Source organism: Podarcis melisellensis (genome assembly GCF_964234715.1).
Source record: "Podarcis melisellensis genome assembly, chromosome: 2".
Lineage (NCBI taxonomy): Eukaryota > Metazoa > Chordata > Lepidosauria > Squamata > Lacertidae > Podarcis > Podarcis melisellensis.
Genome location: NC_138529.1, coordinates 108621071 through 108645534, shown reverse-complemented (window position 1 = coordinate 108645534; position 24464 = coordinate 108621071). Strand labels below are relative to the sequence as shown.

The window sequence follows — 24464 nt, the reverse complement described above, 5'->3', positions numbered from 1 at the left end:
CAGATTGATAGCTCAGTTGGTTAGAGCGTGGTGCTGATAATGGCAAGGTTGCAGGTTTGATACCCGTAAGGGACAGCTGAATATCCCTGCATTGCAGGGCGTTGGACTAGATCATGGGTAGGCAAACTAAGGCCCGGGGGGCTGGATCCGGCCCAATCGCCTTCTAAATCCAGCCCATGGACGGTTGGAAATCAGCATGTTTTTACATGAGTGGAATGTGTCCTTTTATTTAAAATGCATCTCTGGGTATTTGTGGGGCATAGGAATTCGTTCATCCCCCCCCCAAAATATAGTCCAGCCCCCCACAAGGTCTGAGGGACAGTGGACTGGCCCCCTACTGAAAAAGTTTGCTGACCCCTGGACTAGATGATCCCCTCACAGTTCCTTCCAACTCTACAATTCTATATATTGTGTACATATAAAGAACCTTAGGGCAGAGCTTTCCAAACTGTGTGTTGCGACACGTGAGTGTAGGTGTAGGTGTGTTCCTTGAACGCTCCCCATACTCCTCCCAGGGCTGGAAAGGGGTTAGTTTAACCTCCAATTTGCTAGTAAAACTGAATTACTTTGTCACATGTCTAAAAAGTGTGTCACCAACATGAAAAGTTTGGAAAGCCCAGCCTTAGGGCTTGATAACAACCGAATATGTGAATTAAGAGCAGGGGTCAGCAAACTTTTTCAGCAGGGGGCCAGTCCACTGTCCCTCAGACCTTGGGGGGGGGCGGACTATTTTGGGGTGTGTGTGTGAATTCCTATGCCCCACAAATAATCCAGAGATGCATTTTAAATAAAAGCACACATTCTACTCATGGAAAAACACACTGATTCCTGGACCGTCCATGGGCCGGATTTCAAAGGTGATTGGGCCAGATCTGGCCCTTGGGCCTTAGTTTGCCTACCCATGGTTAAGAGCGATGAGGAAAGCAAATTGGCAGCCATATTAAATCAGATCTAGTCTAGCCGTATTGCTTAAAGCTAGCTATCATTATTTGGCCAAACTACCGTATTCACTCGAATCTAATGCTCACCTTTTTTGGGCCCAACTACGTTGTGAAAAGTTAAGGTGTGCGTGAGATTCGATGGAGCATTTACATTTGCCATAAAATGCTTTTTTGGTTTTGTTTCAAGGTTTTGAAAATTGAGGTGTGCATTAGATTCGATGGTGCGTTAGACTCGAGTAAATACGGTATGTTCCCCTCACCCACTTTCCCCATGTCAGCTCATGCCCAAAGAAACCACTTAACCTACTTGTGGAACCCAATGGATTCCATGCTCTTCCCTGGCTCTGAAAATCTCATCCAGTCTTTTAAGGTAAACCATTCATAAAAATCTGCTCTTACCTTCAGGAAGGCCACATGGTCTGTGGTTTCTAATGCTGCTTTAATCGTGGCAATCATCTTTGTATACGAAGATGCTTCGTCTTTCAGATGTCTTACGGCATCCTGCATATCCTTCAGGTTCTTCCTGCTTATCTTCTGGACTCTCTTCTTAAACCTTTCTTCCTTCTCATGCAAGATCTGGTGGAGAGCCTCAAACTCTCTGGAAATGCGGCTCAAGGTGTCTTTAGTGCAATTCTGCAAGGGGTAGAAAAACCGAAGAAGCAAGGAGAGATTTTTTTAATCTTAAAGAGAAAAACAACAACAGCCGTGCAGCAAATACCTTCCGATTTACGAAATCCGTTTTTAAAATGTACAATGGAAATCGTTGAATATATTCAGCTTCTAAATTGCAGTTGCTACCTGCTTTATTATTGCAACTGAGGATCAGGCCCACTCAAGCACAGATGGGGTGACTGAGTCTGCTTTATCTTCTTGCAGAAACGAGGACGGTAGTTGTTACAACGCCGTATAGGGATCCGCAGGGGTGATTCAGATAGCCATTTGGAACATGGGACTCCCTCAAAAATTATGGGCCTAATTGAAAGATGTGTGTTTGCTGGTCCTGAATGGGGTAACCGTATCCCTGAAAGACCAGGTGCACAGCCTGGGAGTCATTTCTGGACTCACAAGCTTTCCATGGAGGAAGCAGCTGTTGAGGTGGTTTAGCCAAGACTGGAGCTCTTTCCTTTTTGCTTGATTTTAGTCAGACCTGCAAACAGGTGACCACTACCTAGCCAGAAGCCGACTGTCAGCCACGTATTGTTGTCTTCTAGAGTCTCAAGAAACCAACACTTTTCAGACTATTGCTAACTTACTCTCCTGGTGCACTTATACCCCATGATATTATGAGGTGTACTGTAAATAGGGAGCCATAACAACTGCTATTTAAATACAGGGCTGGTTTTGTATTTCAGTTATCTAATACAGTGGTACCTTGGTGTTATGTACTGAGTTGAATAGGATCCAAACTGCAGCAGTCTGATTGGTCCTAGAACAATAGGATCCAAAATGCAACAGTCTGATTGGTCCTAGAACAATGCAGCAGTATGATTAGTTGGCAGGAACCACCCAATCATGCTCCAGATAGAAGTGAATCCACAACCTGATTGGCTTACAGTAGAATTCCGGAATTCGCCAATCTTGTGCAGCCCATTGTGTAAATAATGTATATAAAGCAGATACTTTGAGGGGACATTCATTCATTCCTCCTCACCACTATGAGCTGAATAAAGAGCATGACATCACTTTGCGACTCTGAGTATATTTCACTTGGGTTAAGAACTTAATTCGTTCCGGAGGTCCGTTCTTAACCTGAAACTGTTCTTAACCTGAAGCACCACTTTAGCTAATGGGGCCTCCTGTTCTCATCCTGAAGCAAAGTTCTTAACCCAAGGTACTATTTCTGGGTTAGTGGAGTTTGTAACCTGAAGCGTATGTAAACTGAAGTGCATGTAACCCGAGGTACCACTGTATATGTATTTGGGTATCTCTTAAGATATTGTAACCAAATGTTTCACGATTATTCCCCAGTTGAAAGAGCAGGTTTTTTGGTCTATGTTTGGATACAATTGAACACCAATTTTGAATCAAGATGGTGGACTGGTCCTTTCAAGACTGCAGTAACTTTACCCACTGATTTCAAAACTGCACCAATTTTTGTTTGTTTGGTTCTTAGCATTCCTGAGCAATGCTGGGTACAAGACTGCTAGTTTATTATATTTTTATCCTACCTTTCCAGCAACAAATTCAGGATGGCCAATATCATTCTCCTCCATTCCTCTACTTTCACACATTTTAACCTTAGGCCAAGAGATAGAAACTGGCATAAAGAATTCAACCTTGAACCTATCTTGGAGTAGACCTTTGAACTGGCCTACCCATCTTGCCCCATTCCTACAACTGAAATCTTTTACTTACTCCAAGTACAAGTCTGTGTGATGTATATCATTTACCTCCATCTCTGAAATTTCTTCTAGCTGTAAAGATTCGGCGTCACCAGCGGTCTCTAGGAAAATTCTCCAGTTTTCTAAGAATTGTCTCCAATTCCCACTGTGTAGCAGAGAAAGCCAGAGACATTGAGCATAAAACATGTCTATTTTTCGTTTATCAAAACAAGAGAGGCAACACTTGTTACACATATTGAAAATACACTCAATCATATAACCATTAAAAAAAATCATCAGGATCCTTGCCATGGGGGGGTTGAAGGCCATGGTGGGGGGTGGGTGGGACGAGAGAAAGGGTAGCTATAGGAAACTCTAGAAATACGTTTGTGATATGGTGTTAATGTGTACTTATGTGTGTGTGTGTGTGTGTGTATGTGTGTATGTGCATGTACACACACACATTTTTATATTGTAAATTGCTTTAAGATCTCTTAAAATACCAAGTGGTATATAAACGAAAATAGTAATATAATACAGGCTAAAAAGGTATATTACAGGGCTAAAAATGAGTATGACAAGGCTGTATATTGTATCCTTGCTTATTTAACTTATATGCAGAATTCATCATGCGAAAGGCTGGGCTGAATGAATCCCAAGCTGGAATTAAGATTGCCGGAAGAAATATCAACAACCTCAGATATGCAGATGACACAACCTTGATGGCAGAAAGTGAGGAGGAATTAAAGAACCTTTTAATGAGGGTGAAAGAAGAGAGTACAAAATATGGTCTGACCTCAACATCAAAAAAACTAAGATTATGGCCACTGGTCCTATCACCTCCTGGCAAATAGAAGGGGAAGAAATGGAGGCAGTGAGAGATTTTACTTTCTTGGGCTCCATGATCACTGCAGATGGTGACAGCAGTCATGAAATTAAAAGACGCCTGCTCCTTGGGAGAAAAGCACTGACAAACCTAGACAGCATCTTAAAAAGCAGAGACATCACTTTGCCGACAAAGGTCTGTATAGTTAAAGCTATGGTCTTCCCAGTAGTGATGTATGGAAGTGAGAGCTGGACCATAAAGAAGGCTGATCGCCGAAGAATTGATGCTTTTGAATTATGGTGCTGGAGGAGACTCTTGAGAGTCCCATGGACTGAAAGAAGATCAAACCTCTCCATTCTTAAGGAAATCAGCCCTGAGTGCTCACTGGAAGGACAGATCCTGAAGCTGAGGCTCCAATACTGTGGCCACTTCATGAGAAGAGAAGACTCCCTGGAAAAGACCCTGATGTTGGGAAAGATGGAGGGCACAAGGAGAAGGGGACGACAGAGGATGAGATGATTGGATAGTGTTCTTGAAGCTACCAGCATGAGTTTGACCAAACTGCGAAAGGCAGTGGAAGACAGGAGTGCCTGGCGTGCTCTGGTCCATGGGGTCACGAAGAGTTGGACACGACTAAACGACTAAACAAAAACGAAAAGGTAAAGGACCCCTGACAGTTAAGTCCAGTCGCAGACGACTCTGGGGTTGCGGCACTCATCTCGCTTTACAGTCTGAGGGAGCCGGCATTGTCCGCAGACGTTTTCCCCCCGGGTCATGTGGCTAGCATGACTAAGCTGCTTCTGGTGAATCCAGAGCAGCGCACGGAAATGCCATTTACTTTCCTGCTGGAGCCATAACTATTTATCTACTTGCACTTTTTGGCATGCTTTCGAACTGCTAGGTTGGCCAGAAATATAGGGCTAGAAGAGTATAATGGAGGGGTAAATTAGTTTAACAGGAGCGTTGGACTATGGGGAAAAGAAGCGAGAGATGTTCCAGCAGGGGTTGCTAGTCCATCTGGGACACTGGGCAAACCTGGAATTTTGAGAAAGTTATGCAGGTCAGGGGCCAGTCACAAATGGTGCTGTGCTGTGTGTGACATAATGGACGCCACATTTAAAAGAGCATAAACACATACACAGAAACCAGTTTTAAAATTCACCTTGTTGATGAAGGGCAGGTGAGAAACAAAATTAAATAAAAATAACATATCCTATTGCATTTTCCACACCCCAGTATTAGCCTTTGACCAGATGGTTTTACCATCAGCCAACCTTCGCCTCTCCCATTTTTGAACTTCTTGTCCTGATATAAGAGAGGTATGCAGAACTGGAAAGTTTGCACAAGGTTTTTGTGACGTTTTCCTTGGTGTTGCAAAATCCCCCTTGGGGCAATGCTTTCATTTTAAAAACGGAAAGCGTAATGCTGGTGGTCAACAAAAGAGGTTTAAAGACTATAGCAAGGCAAATCTTTAAAAATGTAGGATAAACACTGACACCTGGAAAACACTGGCCTGCGAGCGCTCCAGTTGGAGAACAACCTTTACCAAAGGTGTCATGGGCTTTGAAGATGCTGGAACTCAGGACGCAAGGGAGAAGTGTGCTAAGAGGAAGGCACGCTTGGCAATTCCACACCATGATCAACTCCCACCAGGAAACCAAGGTCCCCACTGTGGGGTCTCCGTAAAAGGCGGATCTACACGGATCCTCGTGGATCCTCCACTTTTTAAAAAATAATTCCAACAAATGCAATGTCAAATCACACCTAGAAGGCACGCCTACAAACTGGACTAGAAAAAACGTGGATCCAACACTTTGCCGCGCTGCAGCACCACAAAAACATGGATCCGAGGCACGGATCCTCATGAATTCATATGATTTTTATATTGAAACAAAATAAAAACACCATGCTACTGTAGACCACATCTTAGTCTGTAGGAGGAACCAAAAAAATCACGCATCCACTGTTTCGTGGTGCCGCAATGGCGCAAAAACATGGTTAAAAAACACGGATCCTCATGAATCCTAATGATTTTTGCACTAGATCAGCCCAAACTCACTGTCAAATAACACATCATGTCCAGGGGCACAGCATCCACCACAGAAATCACGGGTCCATGGCTTCCTGGCCATACCGTGGCCCAAAAACGTGGTTTTCAAGAACAGATCCTCATGGATCCTCACACTTTTTGCATTGGGCAAACCCAAAGTCACTGTCAAATCACACATCATAGCCAGGGGGACAGCCTACACCACAAAAAACTCGGATCCACTCCTGCCTGGCCATACTGTGGCCCAAAAATGTGGTTCCGAAGCACAGATCCTAATGGATCCCCATGATTTTTGCACTAGATCAGCCGAAAGTCACCATCAGATCAAACATCATGGCCAGGAGCACAGCATGCAACACAAAAAACTCAGATCCACGGCTTCCTGGCCACTCCATGGCCCAAAAACGTGGTTTTCAAGCACGGATCCCCATGGATCCTCACGCTTTTTGCATTGGGCCAACCCAAACTCACTGTCAAATCACATATCATAGCCAGGGGAACAGCACCCACCACAAAAAACTCGGATCCACGCCTGCCTGGCCATACGGTGGCCCAAAAACGTGGTTTTGAAGCACGGATCCTCATGGATCCTCACACTTTTTTCATTGGGCCAACCCAAAGTCACCATCAGATCAAACATCATGTCCAGGGGCACAGCCTGCACCAGAAAATAACGGATCCACGGTTTCCTGGCGATACCGTGGCCCAAAAACGTGGTTTTGAAGCACGGATCCTCATGGATCCTCATGCTTTTTGCATTGGGCCAACCCAAACTCACTGTCAAATCACATATCATAGCCAGGGGAACAGCACCCACCACAAAAAACTCGGATCCACGCCTGCCTGGCCATACGGTGGCCCAAAAACGTGGTTTTGAAGCACGGATCCTCATGGATCCTCATGCTTTTTGCATTGGGCCAACCCAAACTCACCGTCAAATCACATATCATGGCCAGGGGCACAGCATCCACCACAAAAATCACGGATCCACGGCTTCCTGGCCATACCGTGGCCCAAAAACGTGGTTTTGAAGCACGGATCCTCATGGGTCCTCAAGCTTTTTGCACTAGATCAGACCAAACTCACTCAAAGGGGGTATGGGGTTGCTTGTGCGTAAAGCGCATACTGCACCGAGCTGTGTAGTTTGAACAAAACGTTCACCCCAGGCTGGACAGTCAGTACACCGGGACTGTCTCAATCACTGGAAGAATCCGTCAGTGGGCGTTTCCTGAATTTCTTCCAACATAAGAGTTCTTTCACACCCAATCATCGTCTCCCTTCTCTGCGCGAAAGCTGTCTGCGCAGAGTGGGCGTCCCCAGAGAAGGTCCTGTGCTCTCCCCGCTGGTTTCACTGGCAGAGTCCTGGAGCCTTCTCTCCGCAGCTCCCTCGGACTCCCCTTTCTCCCTGGTGTCACCTCTATCTCCTTCCCCAGCGGAAGCGTCCTCTCTCCCTCTGCTGGTTCCCTCTCCAGCGTCATCATTTGGGAGCCTCAGCGCCACCCTTGGCTCCGATGGCAGTTCCCTGACACTCACCATCAAATCACACATCATGGCCAGGGGCACAGCCTGCACCACAAAAATATAGGATCCACGGCTTCCTGGCCACTCCATGGCCAAAAAACGTGGTTTTCAAGCACGGATCCCCATGGATCCTCACGCTTTTTGCATTGGGCCAACCCAAACTCACCGTCAAATCACACATCATGTCCGGAGGCACAGCCTGCACCACAAACAACTCAGATCCACGGCTTCCTGGCCACTCCATGGCCCCAAAACGTGGTTTTGAAGCACGGATCCTCATGGATCCTCACGCTTTTTGCATTGGGCCAACCCAAAGTCACCATCAGATCACACATCATGGCCAGGGGCACAGCATCCACCACAAAATAACGGATCCACGGCTTCCTGGCAATACCGTGGCCTAAAAATGTGGTTTCGAAGCACGGATCCTCATGGATCTTCACGCTCTTTGCATTGGGCCACCCCAAAATTACTGTCAAATCACACATCATGGCCAGGGGCACAGTCTGCACCACAAAAAACGGATCCACGGCTTCCTGGCCACACCGTAGCCTAAAAATGTGGTTTTGAAGCACGGATCCTCATGGATCCTCACGCTATTTGCATTGGGGCAAACCAAACTCACTGTCAAATCACACAGCATGTCCAGGGGCACAGCATCCACCACATAAATCACGGATCCACGGCTTCCTGGCCATACCGTGGCCCAGAAACGTGGTTTTGAAGCACGGATCCTCATGGATCCTCACACTTTTTGCATTGGGCCAACCCAAACGCACCGTTAAATCACACATCCTGTCCAGGGGCACAGCCTGCACGACGAAAATCACGGATCCAAGGCTTCCTGGCCACTCCGTGGCCCAAAAATGTGGTTTTCAAGCACGGATCCTCATGGATCCTCACGCTTTTTGCATTGGGCCAACCCAAAGTCACCATCAGATCAAACATCATGTCCAGGGGCACAGCCTGCACCAAAAAAAAACCGGATCCACGGTTTCCTGGCCATACCGTGGCCCAAAAACGTGGTTTTCAAGCACGGATCCTCATGGATCATCACACTTTTTTCATTGGGCCAACCCAAAGTCACCATCAAATCAAACATCATGTACAGGGGCACAGCCTGCACCAAAAAATCACGGATCCACGGTTTCCTGGACATACCGTGGCCCAAAAACGTGGTTTTGAAGCACAGATCCTCATGGATCATCACACTTTTTGCACTAGATCAGCCCAAATTCACTGTCAAATCACACATCATGGCCAGGGGCACAGCATCCACCACAAAATCACGGATCCACGGCTTCCTGGCGATAGCGTGGCCCAAAAACGTGGTTTTGAAGCGCGGATCCTCATGGATCCTCACACTTTTTGCATTGGGCCAACCCAAAGTCACCATCAGATCAAACATCATGTCCAGGGGCACAGCCTGCACCAGAAAATAACGGATCCACGGTTTCCTGGCGATACCGAGGCCCAAAAACGTGGCTTCAGAAATAGCAGCACGAAGCCCCTGAAGCGCAGAGGGAGCGCTCCCTCCGCCCTCCAGAGGCTACGCGTTGCTTTCGCTGAAGCCTGGAGAGCGAGAGGGGTTGGTGCGCACCGACCCCTCTCGCTATCCAAGCTTCAGGGATAGCTGCCTGAAGCCTTTGGAGCGCAGCACAAGTTCCCGCTGCGCTCCGAAGGCTTGCAGATAGCCAACTGAAGCCTGGAGAATGAGAGGGGTCGGTGCACACCGATCCATCTTGCTCTCCAGGCTTTGCTTCGCTGGAGAGGCGCTGAGCGGATAGGGGGAGAATTCCCCCCCCCCCGTTCTCCCCCTCCTATGGTTTGGTGCGTCCTATATAGTGAAAAATACGGTATATATTGTACCAAGATATGGTTCATCTTCAAGAACAAATCAAATACATGCCAAAGCATTAAAGAGGAGAAAAAATATGAAACTGTTTACATACTGTCAACTAATATACAGATTCAAGAAAGACAGTATGGCAAACATTTAAATCAGTGAAAAGACAGAATTTGAGTCGATCATAACAGAGTTCTACCTTTCAAGTAAAATTTATAAACTATTACTCAAATATGACACCAAGCCCGAACAAGCAAAACCTTATATGACAAAATGGATGCAAAAATTTTAAGAGCAGTTCACAGTGGAACAATGAGAACAATTATGAATAAAGGAATAAAATTTACTGCAAGTTAAGCCCTAAATCAAAATTGGTAAAGTGGAACCTCGGGTTGCAGACATAACCCGTGAATGAGGCACGTCCGCAACCCACAGCATTCGCATCCTGAAGTGCCACGTCTGTAAGGATTTGTATAATAGACCTTAGTTACAAAAATATTTCCTGTTTAAAAATAGAAGCTTTGTGTGTATATGATAAAGAAAGAAATATATAGTAGAACAAATCTTGTCTGTCTGATCTAGAAATGAAATCATATTTTAAAATAATTCTTGCTTTAGATTTTTATAATCATATATGGTATTTCTCCAATAGCAAACTACCTAGAATTGGAAATAATATTTAGTACACTAACCTTTGATTAACTCTTGATAAATGTCAGCTTGCTGAGTTATTTTGTACGATTGTGATTCAATGTTATATTTGCGCTCAACAAGGGAAACCCACATGACCTGAAGGTGTTGCTGTGCAATGTCAGGTCAATGATTCATAAGACCACTGCCATCCATGACTTGATCGTGGATGGAGGACTTGACCTGGCATGTGTAACAGAGACTTGGTTGGATGAAGCAGATGGTCCTGTCCTAGCTGCTGCTTGTCCACCCGGTTTCTCTTACACACAGCAACCCAGGTCATGTGGGCAGGGGTGGTGGGTTGCAGTGATTTTTAGGAAGTCACTAGCTTGCATCAGGCGTCCTACTGGGAAGACCCAGTTCTCTGAGTGCATGTTCTGGAAGTTGGGCAATAGGGGCAGTACAGGATTCCTTTTGGTGTAACGACCTCCCCACTGCACCAAGGATTCCCTGCCCGAGCTGCTCCAGGTCATGGCGGATGTTCTCCTGGAGATACCTAGTTTGGTTGTCCTAGGGGATTTTAACATCTATGCCAACATAACCTTACAAGGGGTTGCTTGGGACTTTGTGGAAAGCATGGCCCCCATGGGGCTGTCCCTGATTAAGTTTGGCCCAACTCATAGTCACAGACATGCCTTAGACCTAGTGTTCACCTCTAGTGACGTGGGTGATGTGACACTAGGTAAAAGTGAAACAAAGAAGTGCCATGGTCAGATCACTTCCTGGTGCAACTGGACATCTCCGTGACCCTTCTCCTCTGCAGGGAGGTGGGACCAATGCGGATGGTCCGCCCCCGCCACTTAATGGATCCAAATGGTTTCCAGAGAGTGGTAGGGGATGCTTTATCCCATGTTGATGGCCTTTCAGCTGATTCCCTGGTGGCCCGCTGGAATGCGGAGTTAACCAGGGCTATCGACTGTCTGGCTCCGAAGCGCCCTCTCCGACTGCATGGAGCCCGGACAGCCCCGTGGTTTTCTTTGGAGCTGAGGGTGAGGAAACAATTGCTGAGACGGCTAGAGCGCCGGTGGCAGAAAACTCATTCTGAATTGGACCGGACACAGGTTAGAGCTCAATGTCGGGCCTACGAAGTGGCGATAGCGACGGCGAAGAAGACTTTCTTCACCGCCTCTATTGCATCTGTAGAAAATAGTAGCAGGAGACTCTTTCAGGTGGTTTGCAATTTAACGGAACCACCTTTACCACTGGGGCCTTGTAAACACCCCAAGATCTCCTGCAACGATTTTTCAAATTTCTATGCAGATAAAGTTGCTAATATTCGGAAGGAGGTAGCAGGGTCGGGGCAGGAGAGTGCTAGAGCCCTGTCTGGTCAAGTTGCATGGAACGAATTTCAATCCGTTACTCCCGAGAATGTAGGCAGGTTGCTTGGATGCGTGAAACCAACCACCTGTCTCCTTGATCCTTGCCCATCCTGGCTAATAAAAGCAAGCCAGGAAGGGCTGGGCGATGGGCTCTGCGGGGTGGTGAATGCTTCCCTCTGTGAGGGGGCATTCCCAGACCTGCTGAAAGAGGTGGTCATTAAACCGCTTCTTAAAAAAACATCTTTAGACCCGGCCAGTATGGCCAACTATCGCTCAGCCTCAAATCTTCCATTCTTGGGCAAGGTGATTGAGAGGGGGGTTGCTGAACAACTCCAGGCACGCCTGGAGGATGCAGACCATTTGGATCCCTTCCAATCGGGATTCAGGCCTCACCATGGGACTGAAACTGCCTTGGTCACACTGGTTGATGATCTCCGGGGGGCTAGGGACAAAGGTGAGAGCTGTTTCCTAGTTCTGCTGGATCTCTCAGCGGCTTTTGATACAATCGATCAAAACATCCTTCTGGACCATCTAGAGGAGCTGGGAGCTGAGGGCACTGTTATACAGTGGTTCTGCTCCTTCCTCCTGGGCTGTATCCAGAAAGTGGTGGTGGGGGATGAGTGTTCAGACTTACTTGTGGGGTGCCTCGGGGTTCCGTCCTCCCCTCCATGCTTTTTAACATCTACATGAAGCTGCTGGGAGAGATCATCAGGGGGTTTGGGCTTGGTGTCCATTAATATGCGGATGATACCCAGCTCTACCTCTCTTTCAACTCAGAACCAGTGAAGGCGGTGAAGGTCCTGTGTGAGTGCTTGGAGGCGGTTGGAGGATGGATGGCAGCTAATGGATTGAGGCTGAATCCTGACAATATGGAAGTTCTGTTCTTGGGGGACAGGGGGTGGGCTGGTGTGAAGGACTCCCTGGTCCTGAATGGGGTAACTGTGCCCCTGAAGGACCAGGTGTGCAGCCTGGGAGTCATTTTGGACTCACAGCTGTCCATAGACGCACAGGTCAATTCTGTATCCAGGGCAGCTGTCTACCAGCTCCATCTGGTACGTAGGCTGAGACCCTACATGCCCGGAGACTGACTCACTAGAGTGGTGCATGCTCTTGTTATCTTCCGCTTGGACTACTGCAATGTGCTCTACGTGGGGCTACCTTTGAAGGTGACCAGGAAACTACAACAAATCCAGAACGCGGCAGCTAGTCTGGTGACTGAGAGTGGCCACCAAGAACATATAACACATGTCCTGAAAGACTTACATTGGCTCCCAGTACATTTCCAAGCACAATTCAAAGTTTTGGTGCTGACCTTTAAAGCCCTAAATGGCCTCGGCCCAGTAAACCTGAAGGAGCATCTCCACGGCCATCATTCTGCCCAGACACTGATGTCCAGCACCAAGGGCCTTCTGGTGGTTCCCTCACTGCGAGAAGCAAAGCGACAAGGAACCAGGCAGAGGGCCTTCTTGGTAGTGGTGCCCGCCCTGTGGAACGCCCTCCCATTAGATGTCAAAGAGATAAACAACTACCTGACATTTATAAGACATCTGACGGTAGCCCTGTTTAGGGATGTTTTTAATGTGTGACTTTTTAATGTATTTTTATTTCATTTTTTTGGAAGCCACCCAGAGTGGCTGGGGAAACCCAGCCAGATGGGCAGGGTACAAATATAGTAGTAGTATAGTAGTAGTAGTAGTACTTTGTAGGATTTGATATTCTTTATAGGTCTTTTAATTTTCTAATCAATCTATCTATCTATCCCCTCCCCCTTTTCCCTTTCTGTACTTCCCTATCCTTATAAAATTGAATATACCGGTATATATATCTATATCTATATATATCTATCTATCTATATATATAGATATATATAATTTACGGCTCCACAGTTTTCTGGGTCACCCCATATTCATACAAACACTATCTGAAATGGTTCTGCATTACCAAGAACATTGAATTAAAATGACATTCATATCCATAGCTTCCACTGTGAAGAACTGCACCTGGAAATTTTTTATGCTGCTAAACCTCAAGAATATCCAAGGCAGAGATTGTGATGATCTTACCTGTGAATGTAAATTATCAAACCAACCTGGTGGAGACCACCAAAGTAACCATGAAAAACAATCACATGTCTTGCGTCAATTCAGCTACAAATGGTTTTGGGACAAAAGTTGGTTGCTTTGCGGGGGTGGTAATTATAAATGGAGGTTTAACTGCAAGTTTTCTTGCCAACAGATTTTGTCAGTGCAAACTTTGAAATAGGGGGTTTCCAACGTGGTGCCCATGGGCATCATGGTGCCTGCTGACAGCTTTCCTGGAGTCCACCACGTGTTTTTAGAAAAAGAACAGGATTAGTGGTGAATTGTGCCCAGCATGACTTCAGATTGTTTATAGTACATTTGATTGACTGCAGGGGCATACGAAGGGGCAGCGGGGTGATGGTGCCCCAGGGTGCCATGCTGGGGGGAGGGTGACAGTACGGTCGCTGTACTGGCTGCCGCTTGTGTGGCGTCTGTGTGGGCTGCCGCTCTTGCGGCAACTGTACAGGCAGCCCCTCTCGCAGCGACTGTATGGGCAGTACGGGCAGCTGATCTCGCAGCGACTGTACAGGCTGCTGCTCGTGTAGCGTCCATACAGGCAGCCCCTCTCACGGCGGCCGTACAGGCTGTATGGGCAGCCGCTCTCCTGGCAACCATATGGGCTGCCATGCATGCACAGTCCGTACAGGACATTGTGTGCACACTCATCATCCAGGACTTGTTACCATATTATAGCTGCCACAAAATCTATCGGCATTCCACCAGAACCAAGGAAGCCTTGCCAGTTGCAGCTCACACAGTTGAAATGAAATAAAAGACAGAAGAGTAGATCAGGAAGAAAGTTCCCCAGACTGCAGGAAAGGATAACAGTAGCTCCAGCATCTGATTCAGTGCAGGCTGCTGAGGGGTTGGACTCCTTAAGATCACCAACTGACTATGAGACACCTGGAAAGCACTCAACCTCAGATGACCTCCACTCCACAAAGTGGGAAGAGGATTTGACAGTGACCAATATTGATTCTTTTGATAGCAGCCCCATATTCTCAACACAAAGTGAGAAGTGTTTGGACAAATCTCTGATTTGTACATCAGTTCCCCCATGGCACAACTGTACCTTCCCCACACTCAGTCTACAAACCATGGGACTTGTGGGTTCAGTTGGCAACATCTGTGTGTATGACTATGACATAACCACACTGAAAGGATCAAACTGGATAAATGATCGCATAATAGATGCCTTTCTTGCCTCCAGGGTGATCATGGCCAAAGAGCTGGGTCACAATGGAACAATTTTCCCACTTACCGTACTTGCCACTTCATGCAGATATGTCAAAGATTGCCAGTGCAAGCTCTGAAGAACTGTTTGAGATTTGGAGTGCTAAAGAAAGATGTTTTGATTGTTTCAGTAGATGACAGAGAAGTCCACTGGATACTGAAAGTAATCATTTTTAAAAGGAAGACCATGCTCTATCTAGATTCCAAACACGGATTGAACCACTCTGTTGAACCACTCTGTGATTGATGCAATAACATCCTTCTTAGCATGTCTGTATGAGATGGATTCAAAATATCCCTATAGTTTTGTGGACTGGTCATTTTTTACACCAACTGATATACCCAGGCAAGGTAATTCCAGTGACTACAGTCCTTTCACATGTACCATTGCCCATCTGATTGCTTCTGCTGCCCAATTACAGTTCATACAAAAGGATATGGCTGCCACTAGACCCTGGCTTGCAAAAGAAATAATACAGTACTGTGGGAAAACCTATTTTGAAGGACAAGACAAATTTTTTCAAGTGGAAATTGATGCTGTACCTCCCAAGAAGAGACAAATATTGAAAGAGAGTCACATTACTGTGTCTTGATCATGCCCACTAACCTATTGCTCAGATATGTTACCTTCCTTGTTTGAAGGCTGCTGGTCACTATGTTTCTTGAAGGAAGAGTGCAGGAGGCCCAGTGGTGACCTAACTATGGTTTACTGTGAAGGAAACTGCAAGGACTGGTACCACTGCTTTCGCATAGGCATTGATTCAAAAGATCTTCCAGAGGTTTTCGTGTGTCCAGACTGTCAATCCACTGTGGCCAAATAGATTTTGAAACTGCAAACTGTCATATTCCACAGGTTGGTATAATACAGCAAAATCCAAACATATAGTTTTCATCATCATGGCAGGGATGGTCCTTTTCCATCAAATTCTTATTCATGGAGTTGGTTTTTATATCCTGCTTTTCTCTACTTGAAGGAGTCTCAAAGTGGCTAAAAATCTCCTTTCCCTTCCACCCCCACAACAGACACCTTGTGTGGTAGGTGGGGCTGAGAGAGTTCAGAGAGAAGTGTGACTGGCCTAAGGTCACCCAGCAGCCTGCATGTGAAGGAGCGGGAAGCGAACCCAGCTCACCAGATTAGAGTCCACTGCTCTTAACCACTACACCACAGAAACGTATCTCTTTAAACTCTGGAGCAAGCTGTTCAGTTCAGCCTCATAGTGATACTGATTTGTGGAGGGAAGGTTGGTGATGAGCAAGATCCTTTCCCATTTCCCAACACAGAGACCATAGAGCAGTTTCTTTTGGGGGCTGAACCTGCAGAGTGTTTCTGTTCAGAATTTCCGTGGCAGAAATTGGCTAAGTGCCTTTATAAACATTCAGCTTCTCAAATAGAACTCCATCACGAAACTTTCAGGTGTAGCTGTGGGAGTTGGAGGGCAGAGAAGGTGCTAGTCCTTACCTCCCTCCTCCCAGCCCCATGATCCGTTGCCCAATGGGCTGAATTTCAGGGCTTTTGCATGTAAAGGGCAAGCTTGTTCTTTACTTGTTTAGATCTTTAAACTTGGGAACAGATATTTGGCTCCATGACCAAAATGACCAAAAGGGTCAGCTTCTAGAGGACTGGAAAGATCATGATTGTACTTCCCCTACCCTCAGCCCTAACCCCGTTGAGTATTTTTTGTTATGAGACTGAGTGTTTGGGGCTGATGCTGTAGCATTCTTGTCTGGGGGCTTGATGGAAAAACAGAAAAGTGACCCTCACCTAACTCTCCAATGCCCTTCAGCAAGAATGCTGTAGGAAATATTGCTAAGCCCAAAGAATTTGCTTCAGCTCACTCTGTTAATGGAAGAGCAAAAGCTATGTGTGTGTCATTCTCAATCAGTCTACTTTCAGGACTGATTTTAGAACCCTCTTATATCAGGCCACATGGTCACTGGAGGTGGCCCCATCATGCAAACATGACTATCCACACAGGGACCATCTATTTTTATTTTTTTCTGATACTGGATTTAAAGTTACAGTTACATCTTTTAAAACAGCTGTCAGTATATCACACTGTATTCCACTTGCCTTCCAAAGGAATACGTGGCTCTCCCCACATAGCGGGTTAGGTTGAGACTGCTGATCCAAAGTGATCAGTAATTTTTATGGTAATTACAATCCTGCTTTCCCTTGTACCAGCTTACCTTGACTTATGTAAGGCCTTTGAAAAGGTCCCCCATAATATTATTGCAAAAAAGCTAGTAAAATGTGGGCTAGACAAAGCTACTGTTAGGTGGATTTGTAATTGGTTGACGGGCTGAACCCAAAGAGTGCTCATCAGTGGCTCCCCTTCATCCTTGAAAAAAAAATGACTATTGGGGTTCCACAAGGTTCTGTCCTGGGCCTGGTGCTATTCAATATTTTTATAAATGATTTGGATGATGGAATAGAGGGTGTGCTAATCAAATTTGCAAATGACTGCCAACTGGGAGGGGTTGCTAATACACCAGAGGACAGAGTCAGAATTCAAAATGACCTGAATAGCCTAGAGAGCTGGGCCAAAACCAACAACATGGAGTTCAATAGGGAGAAATGTAAGGTACTCCACCTGGATAGAAAAAATGAAATGCACAGGTGGGGGACACTTGGCTTGACAACAGTACCTGTGAAAGGGATCTGGGAGTCTTAGTCGACCACAAGCTGAATATGAGTCAACAGTCTGATGTGGCAGCTAAGAATGCCAATGCGATTCTGGGCTGCATCAATAGGAGTATAGTGTCTAGATCAAGTGAAGGAATGCTACCACACTATTCTGGTTGGTCAGATCACACCTGAAATACTGTGTCCAGTTCTGGGCACCACAGTTAAAGAAGGATATTGTCAAACTGGAGCATGTCCAGAGGAGGGTGACCAAAATGTAAAAGGTCTGGAATCCAAGCCCTATGAGGAGAGATTTAGGGAGCTGGATTTGTTTAATCTAGAGAAGAGAAGATTAAGGAGTGACATGATAGCCATTTTTGAATATTTGAAGGGATGTCATGTTGAAGAGGGAGCAAGCTTGTTTTCTGCTGTTCTAGAGACTAGGATGCAGAATAATGGATTCAAACTATGGGAAAAGAGATTCCACCCAGGCGCCGTAATCCAGTCAGGGAAAAAGGGAGGAATACTATGTTTAGGGCACCGTTTCCAGCCCCTTCCCCTTTTCAGGGTGAGCATAGTAGATCCTAAAAAGGGCTGCTCAGTCATGGATACAGCTGCTCAGCTGCTCAACTGCCTCATTCCTTGAGTCAGAACGACTGACTGCCCATGTGTCGGTTCATGACTAGGGGCTTCACATTCCTGCCCCCGTAGCCATTTAGTGATCGCCATGGGGGGAGGGTTTGGGGGGCTTGGGTTGGGTTTTTGGGAGACGCCTGTGCGTGAATTTGTTTTATGTGTGTGGATCAGTGCACGCTGACCAACGCACAGCCTTGTAACACACTGCTTGTTATCACCCGCCTGTTCTGCCGTTGAGGACTTCTTGGATCATTCTTTGTCTAGCTCCTTCCCTGTTATGTACTAAGCTTGGATCCTAGAACAATAGGCAAGTAGGATCCTAGAACGCAAGAACTGATTGGCTTGCAGGAAAAGATCAATCAGGCTCCTGGAGGGAAGCAGAATCAGCCAGTCAGACGGGACTCATTGTGTAAATAATGTATATAAAAGCCTGAGGTTTAGGGGGAAATTCAATCACTGTTTTACAAGCTGCAATAAAGAGCATGAAATCACTACAGGACTCTGAGCATACTTAGTTTTCTTTGACCTTACCACCTTGGGTGACCCTGCTGGGAGTACGAGATTCCCAACGGCTTCGCTCACAAGGGTCATAGGAATATGCAAGCCCACTCACCATGACAAGTGAGAGAACCGAGATAGATTGCACTGAGCCCTGGTCTCATTAGACAAAGCATTCCACCAAAAAGGCTCTGGCTCTGGTTGAGGACAGCTGGATATGTTTTGGGCCAGGGACCACCAGTAGGTTGCTGTTAGATGAGCGTCACACTCATGGGGGTTGTATTGGAAGATAATTCCCACAGATAAGAAAGGTCACAGACTGTTTAGAGCTTTAAAGATTAGCACAAAAACATTGAACCTGATTCGATACTCCAACTGGAGCCAATCCAGCTGATGAACAACCAACTGAATGTGGGCTCTCCACAAAGTCCAAGTAAGAACTCATGCATCTGCATTTTAGACCATTTGGAGTTTCTGGATATCAAGGGTAGCCTAAATCTCTCTCTCTCTCTCTCTCTCTCTCTCTCTCTCTCTCTCTCTCTCTCTCTCTCTCTCTCTCTCTCTCTCGCATTTATACCCTGCCCTCCCCAGCTCAGGTGTAATGCAAGTTAAAGTAGTCTAGTCTGCAGGTGACTACTGCATGGATCACCATGGCTAGGTTGGAAAGGGACAGGTACAGTACCGATCGCCTAGCCTGACATAGATTCAAAAATTCCAGTTTGGCTAAATTTGTGACCAATGCCTCCATAGAGACAGAAGCATCCAGGATCACACCGGGACTCCTGATGGCAGCTACAGGTGACTATTGCACCACATGAAGAGCTGGGAGCTGGCAAACAAAACTGAAATTATTCTGGCCCAGCCATTGGACACCCATCTTTAATGGATAGAGATTCAGCCGACTCTGTTTCCTCCATCCCAGCACAACCACCTAAAAATTGGCCAATATATCCAGGGTAGCATTTGGCCAGGGTCATGAAGCAGTAGATCCATGATGTTTGTGGTCAGATCTGTAGTTATGTACAAGATATTTGAATAAAGGGTGAATTTGGGGTTCCCCAATGCAAAAAGTGTGATGATCCACGAGGATCCGTGCTTCAAAACCACGTTTTTGGGCCATGGAGTGTCCAGGAAGCCGTGGATCCGGGGGTTTTTTTTGGTGCAGGCTGTGCCCATGAACATGATGTCTGCTTTGACAGTGAGTTTGGGTTGGCCCAATGCAAAAAGCTTGAGGATCCATGAGGTTCCGTGCTTCAAAACCACGTTTTTGGGCCATGGAGTGGCCAGGAAGCCGTGGATCCTATATTTTTGTGGTGCAGGCTGTGCCCCTGGCCATGATGTGTGATTTGATGGTGAGTGTCAGGGAACTGCCATCAGAGCCAAGGGTGGCACTGAGGCTCCCAAATGATGACGCTGGAGAGGGAACCAGCAGAGGGAGAGAGGACGCTTCCGCTGGGGAAGGAGATAGAGGTGACACCAGGGAGAAAGGGGAGTCCGAGGGAGCTGCGGAGAGAAGGCTCCAGGACTCTGCCAGTGAAACCAGCGGGGAGAGCACAGGACCTCCTCTGGGGACGCCCACTCTGCGCAGACAGCTTTCGCGCAGAGAAGGGAGACGATGATTGGGTGTGAAAGAACTCTTATGTTGGAAGAAATTCAGGAAACGCCCACTGACGGATTCTTCCAGTGATTGAGACAGTCCCGGTGTACTGACTGTCCAGCCTGGGGTGAAAGTTTTGTCCAAACTACACAGCTCGGTGCAGTATGCGCTTTACGCACAAGCAACCCCATACCCCCTTTGAGTGAGTTTGGTCTGATCTAGTGCAAAAAGCTTGAGGACCCATGAGGATCCGTGCTTCAAAACCACGTTTTTGGGCCACGGTATGGCCAGGAAGCCGTGGATCCGTGATTTTTGTGGTGGATGCTGTGCCCCTGGCCATGATATGTGATTTGACGGTGAGTTTGGGTTGTCCCAATGCAAATAGCGTGAGGATCCATGAGGATCCATGCTTGTAAACCACATTTTTGGGCCATGACGTTGCCAGTTAACCGTGGATCTCAGTTTTTTGTGGTGGATGCTGTGCCCCTGGCCATGATATGTGATTTGACGGTGAGTTTGGGTTGGCCCAATGCAAAAAGCATGAGGATCCATGAGGATCCGTGCTTCAAAACCACGTTTTTGGGCCACGGTATGGCCAGGAAGCCGTGGATCCGTGATTTTTGTGGTGGATGCTGTCCCCCTGGCTATGATATGTGATTTGACAGTGAGTTTGGGTTGGCCCAATGCAAAAAGCATGAGGATCCGTGCTTCAAAACCACGTTTTTGGGCCACGGTATCGCCAGGAAACCGTGGATCCGATATTTTCTGGTGCAGGCTGTGCCCCTGGACATGATGTTTGATCTGATGGTGCGTTTGGGTTGGCCCAATGAAAAAAGTGTGAGGATCCATGAGGATCCGTGCTTCAAAACCACGTTTTTGGGCCACGGTATGGCCAGGCAGGCGTGGATCCGAGTTTTTTGTGGTGGATGCTGTTCCCCTGGCTATGATATGTGATTTGACAGTGAGTTTGGGTTGGCCCAATGCAAAAAGCATGAGGATCCATGAGGATCCGTGCTTCAAAACCACGTTTTTGGCCCACGGAGTGGCCAGGAAGCGTTGGATCCGTGATTTTCGTCGTGTAGGCTGTGCCCCTGGACAGGATGTGTGATTTAACGGTGCGTTTGGGTTGGCCCAATGCAAAAAGTGTGAGGATCCATGAGGATCCATGCTTCAAAACCACGTTTTTGGGCCACGCTATCGCCAGGAAGCCGTGGATCCGTGATTTTTGTGGTGGATGCTGTTCCCCTGGCTATGATATGTGATTTGACAGTGAGTCTGGGTTGGCCCAATGCAAAAAGTGTGAGGATCCATGAGGATCCGTGCTTCCAGACCACGTTTTTGGGCCACGTTGTGGCCAGGAAGCCGTGGATCCGTGATTTTTCTGGTGCAGGCTGTGCCCCTGGACATGATGTTTGATCTGATGGTGACTTTGGGCTGGTCTTGTGCAAAAATCAGGAGGATCCATGACGATCCGTGCTTCAAAACCACGTTTTTCGGCCACGGTGTGGCCAGGCAGGCGTGGATCCGAGTTTTTTGTGGTGTAGGCTGTGCCCCTGGCTATGATATGTGATTTGACAGTGAGTCTGGGTTGGCCCAATGCAAAAAGCGTGAGGATCCATGAGGATCCGTGCTTCGGAACCACATTTTTAGGCCACGGTATGGCCAGGAAGCCGTGGATCCGTTATTTTGTGGTGGATGCTGTGCCCCTGGCCATGATGTGTGATTTGACGGTGAATTTGGGCTCATCTAGTGCAAAAAGTGTGATGATCCATGAGGATCCGTGCTTCAAAACCACGTTTTGGGGCCATGGAGTGGCCAGGAAGCCGTGGATCCGAGTTTTTTGTGGTGCAGGCTGTGCCCCTGGCTATGATGTTTGATCTGATGGTGACTTTGGGTTGGCCCAATGCAAAAAGCGTGAGGATCCATGAGGATCCGTGCTTGAAAACCACGTTTTGGGGCCATGGAGTGGCCAGGAAGCCGTGGATCCAAGTTGTTTGTGGTGCAGGCTGTGCCCCTGGCTATGATGTTTGATCTGATGGTGACTTTGGGTTGGCCCAATGCAAAAAGCGTGAGGATCCATGAGGATCCGTGCTTCAAAACCACGTTTTTGGGCCACGGTGTGGCCAGGAAGCCGTGGATCCGTGATTTTTCTGGTGCAGGCTGTGCCCCTGGACATGATGTTTGATCTGATGGTGACTTTGGGCTGGTCTTGTGCAAAAATCAGGAGGATCCATGACGATCCGTGCTTCAAAACCACGTTTTTCGGCCACGGTATGGCCAGGCAGGCGTGGATCCGAGCTTTTTGTGGTGTAGGCTGTGCCCCTGGCTATGATATGTGATTTGACAGTGAGTCTGGGTTGGCCCAATGCAAAAAGCGTGAGGATCCATGAGGATCCGTGCTTCGGAACCACGTTTTTGGGCCACGGTATGGCCAGGAAGCCGTGGATCTGTGATTTTTGTGGTGGATGCTGTGCCCCTGGCCATGATGTTTGATCTGATGGTGACTTTGGGCTGGTCTTGTGCAAAAATCATGAGAATCCATGAGGATCCGTGTTTTTTAACCATGTTTTTGCGCCCCTGCGGCCCCACGAAATAGTGGATGCATGATTTTTTTGATGCTGTCTACAGAGTAGGACATGGTCTACAGTATCATGGTGGTTTTATTTAATTTGAATGAAAAAATCATATGAATTCACGAGGATCCGTGTAGATCCGCCTTTTACCTTTTTCCCCCATTGTGGAAGGACGTGTGGATCCAGAATTGGCCTCCACAGTCATTGTTAAGACTGTGTTCATGGAAGACTATCTTACTCGGCTATGAGTGAGCCAAGAAAGCAGCAGCAACCTGGGAAGTAATCCCTATTTAACCCAAGCGAAGCCGACTTCTGTGAGGGGGTGGAGAAGGCACGCACGGGATTGGACCGCACGTCTGAACCCGACCCGCGTATCATCTCTGCTACAGCCAGTTCCCGGGCTCCGAACAGAGAAAGAAGCCTTGGCGTCGACTACCTGCGCGTATTCGACGGCAAAATACGCAGAAGCCTTGCCACTGACCTGCGCCTCCTTCACAGCATTATTGATCGGCAGGAACTCGTGGTCCCGGTGGCGTGGCAGATCCCGGCAGATCACGCAGATGGGGACGCGATGCTGCCGACAGAAGAGCTCCAGCGGCTCCTCGTGCTCCTCGCAGAAGTTGCGGGCGGCTGCGGGCAGCGGCTCGCCGTCGAGCTCCAGGCGGTGGGCTTTCTGGGCCACGTTGGACGCCAGCTCCTGCGGCCCGAAGGGGCGGCGGCACTCCGGGCAGCTCCCCGCGCCCTGCCCGACGGGGACGCAGCTTTTGATGCACAACAGGCAGGAGCTGTGGCCGCAGCCCGTCTCTTGCAAGACGGAGAGGCAGATCGAGCACGGCAGGTCCTCGGCCAGGTTGGACGCCATGGTCCCCGGGAGCAGCTACTGGACGGGGACCGGCTGCGAGCGCCCCTCGCCCTTTCAAACGGGAAGAAGAGGTGCGCCCACCCGCGCAGCGCCTTGCTTCGAAGCGCTTCTGCCCGCCCGACGCCGGCTCAGTGGATCCGCAGTCTTTCGATTCTTCTTTCTCCGGAAAGAGGTGCGGGGAGCTCAAAAACGCAAGAGAACAGGAGCAGCCAAGAGCGCGCACGACCAGCTGAAGCAGAGGCCCCTTGTGCTCTTAATTAATAGCCCCTTCCACCAGCCCAGCAGGTGAAGCGTATGAAATTCCTTCTTCGAGGGAACTTTTAAAGGCGCAGGAGCCCTGTCTCCGTTTGCATTTGGCAACATTCCATTGCTCCGACCAGCGAGCCGGCTGACCATTTCGTAGAGATCATTTTTCTCAAATAAGGCAAGGTCCCCAAGGCTAAAATATTTTGTGTATGTTGTATATTTTCATATATTGGCCCTTTTCCCTACAATTTTTGGGGTCTTTTCGTTTTTCTTTTCTTTTTCTCTTTCCCTTTGCATCACTTTATTGCTTTTTAATTGAAATCTTTTAAATAAAATATTAATACCCACCCACAAAAAAACCCCAAACCAAAAAACCTAAAGCTAAAATAACAAAGGAAAGGAGCGAGACTTTAAACGCTAACACATTGTGGCTTATTCCCCTTTATTGCCTGTTATTGCTTAAGTTACACTTGTGTTTCCTGGCAGCAGGCGTTCAGAGGCGTACTGCCTCCAGCACTGAAGGAAAAACACAGTTGTCGTTACCTGTAGCCATTGATAGCCTTCTTCTCCCAATGAGTCCAACTAATCTTCTTTTAAAGGC

At 47.5% G+C, this 24464-nt stretch overlaps 1 protein-coding gene across 1 annotated transcript in view; it reads right to left on the bottom strand.

Moving 5' to 3' along the window:
• Positions 1-23392, bottom strand: part of LOC309365230 (uncharacterized protein) — a 29639-nt gene extending 6247 nt beyond the window's left edge. Inside the window, exons 1-3 of the mRNA XM_081903461.1 lie at positions 23237-23392; positions 3332-3428; positions 1341-1574 (exon numbers count right to left, since the gene is read on the bottom strand). Coding sequence (XP_081759587.1) covers positions 1341-1574; positions 3332-3337 — 240 coding nt within the window. The 5' untranslated portion in view covers positions 3338-3428; positions 23237-23392. The remainder of the gene's footprint in view (positions 1-1340; positions 1575-3331; positions 3429-23236) is intronic.
• Between the last annotated feature and the right edge of the window lie 1072 nt (positions 23393-24464).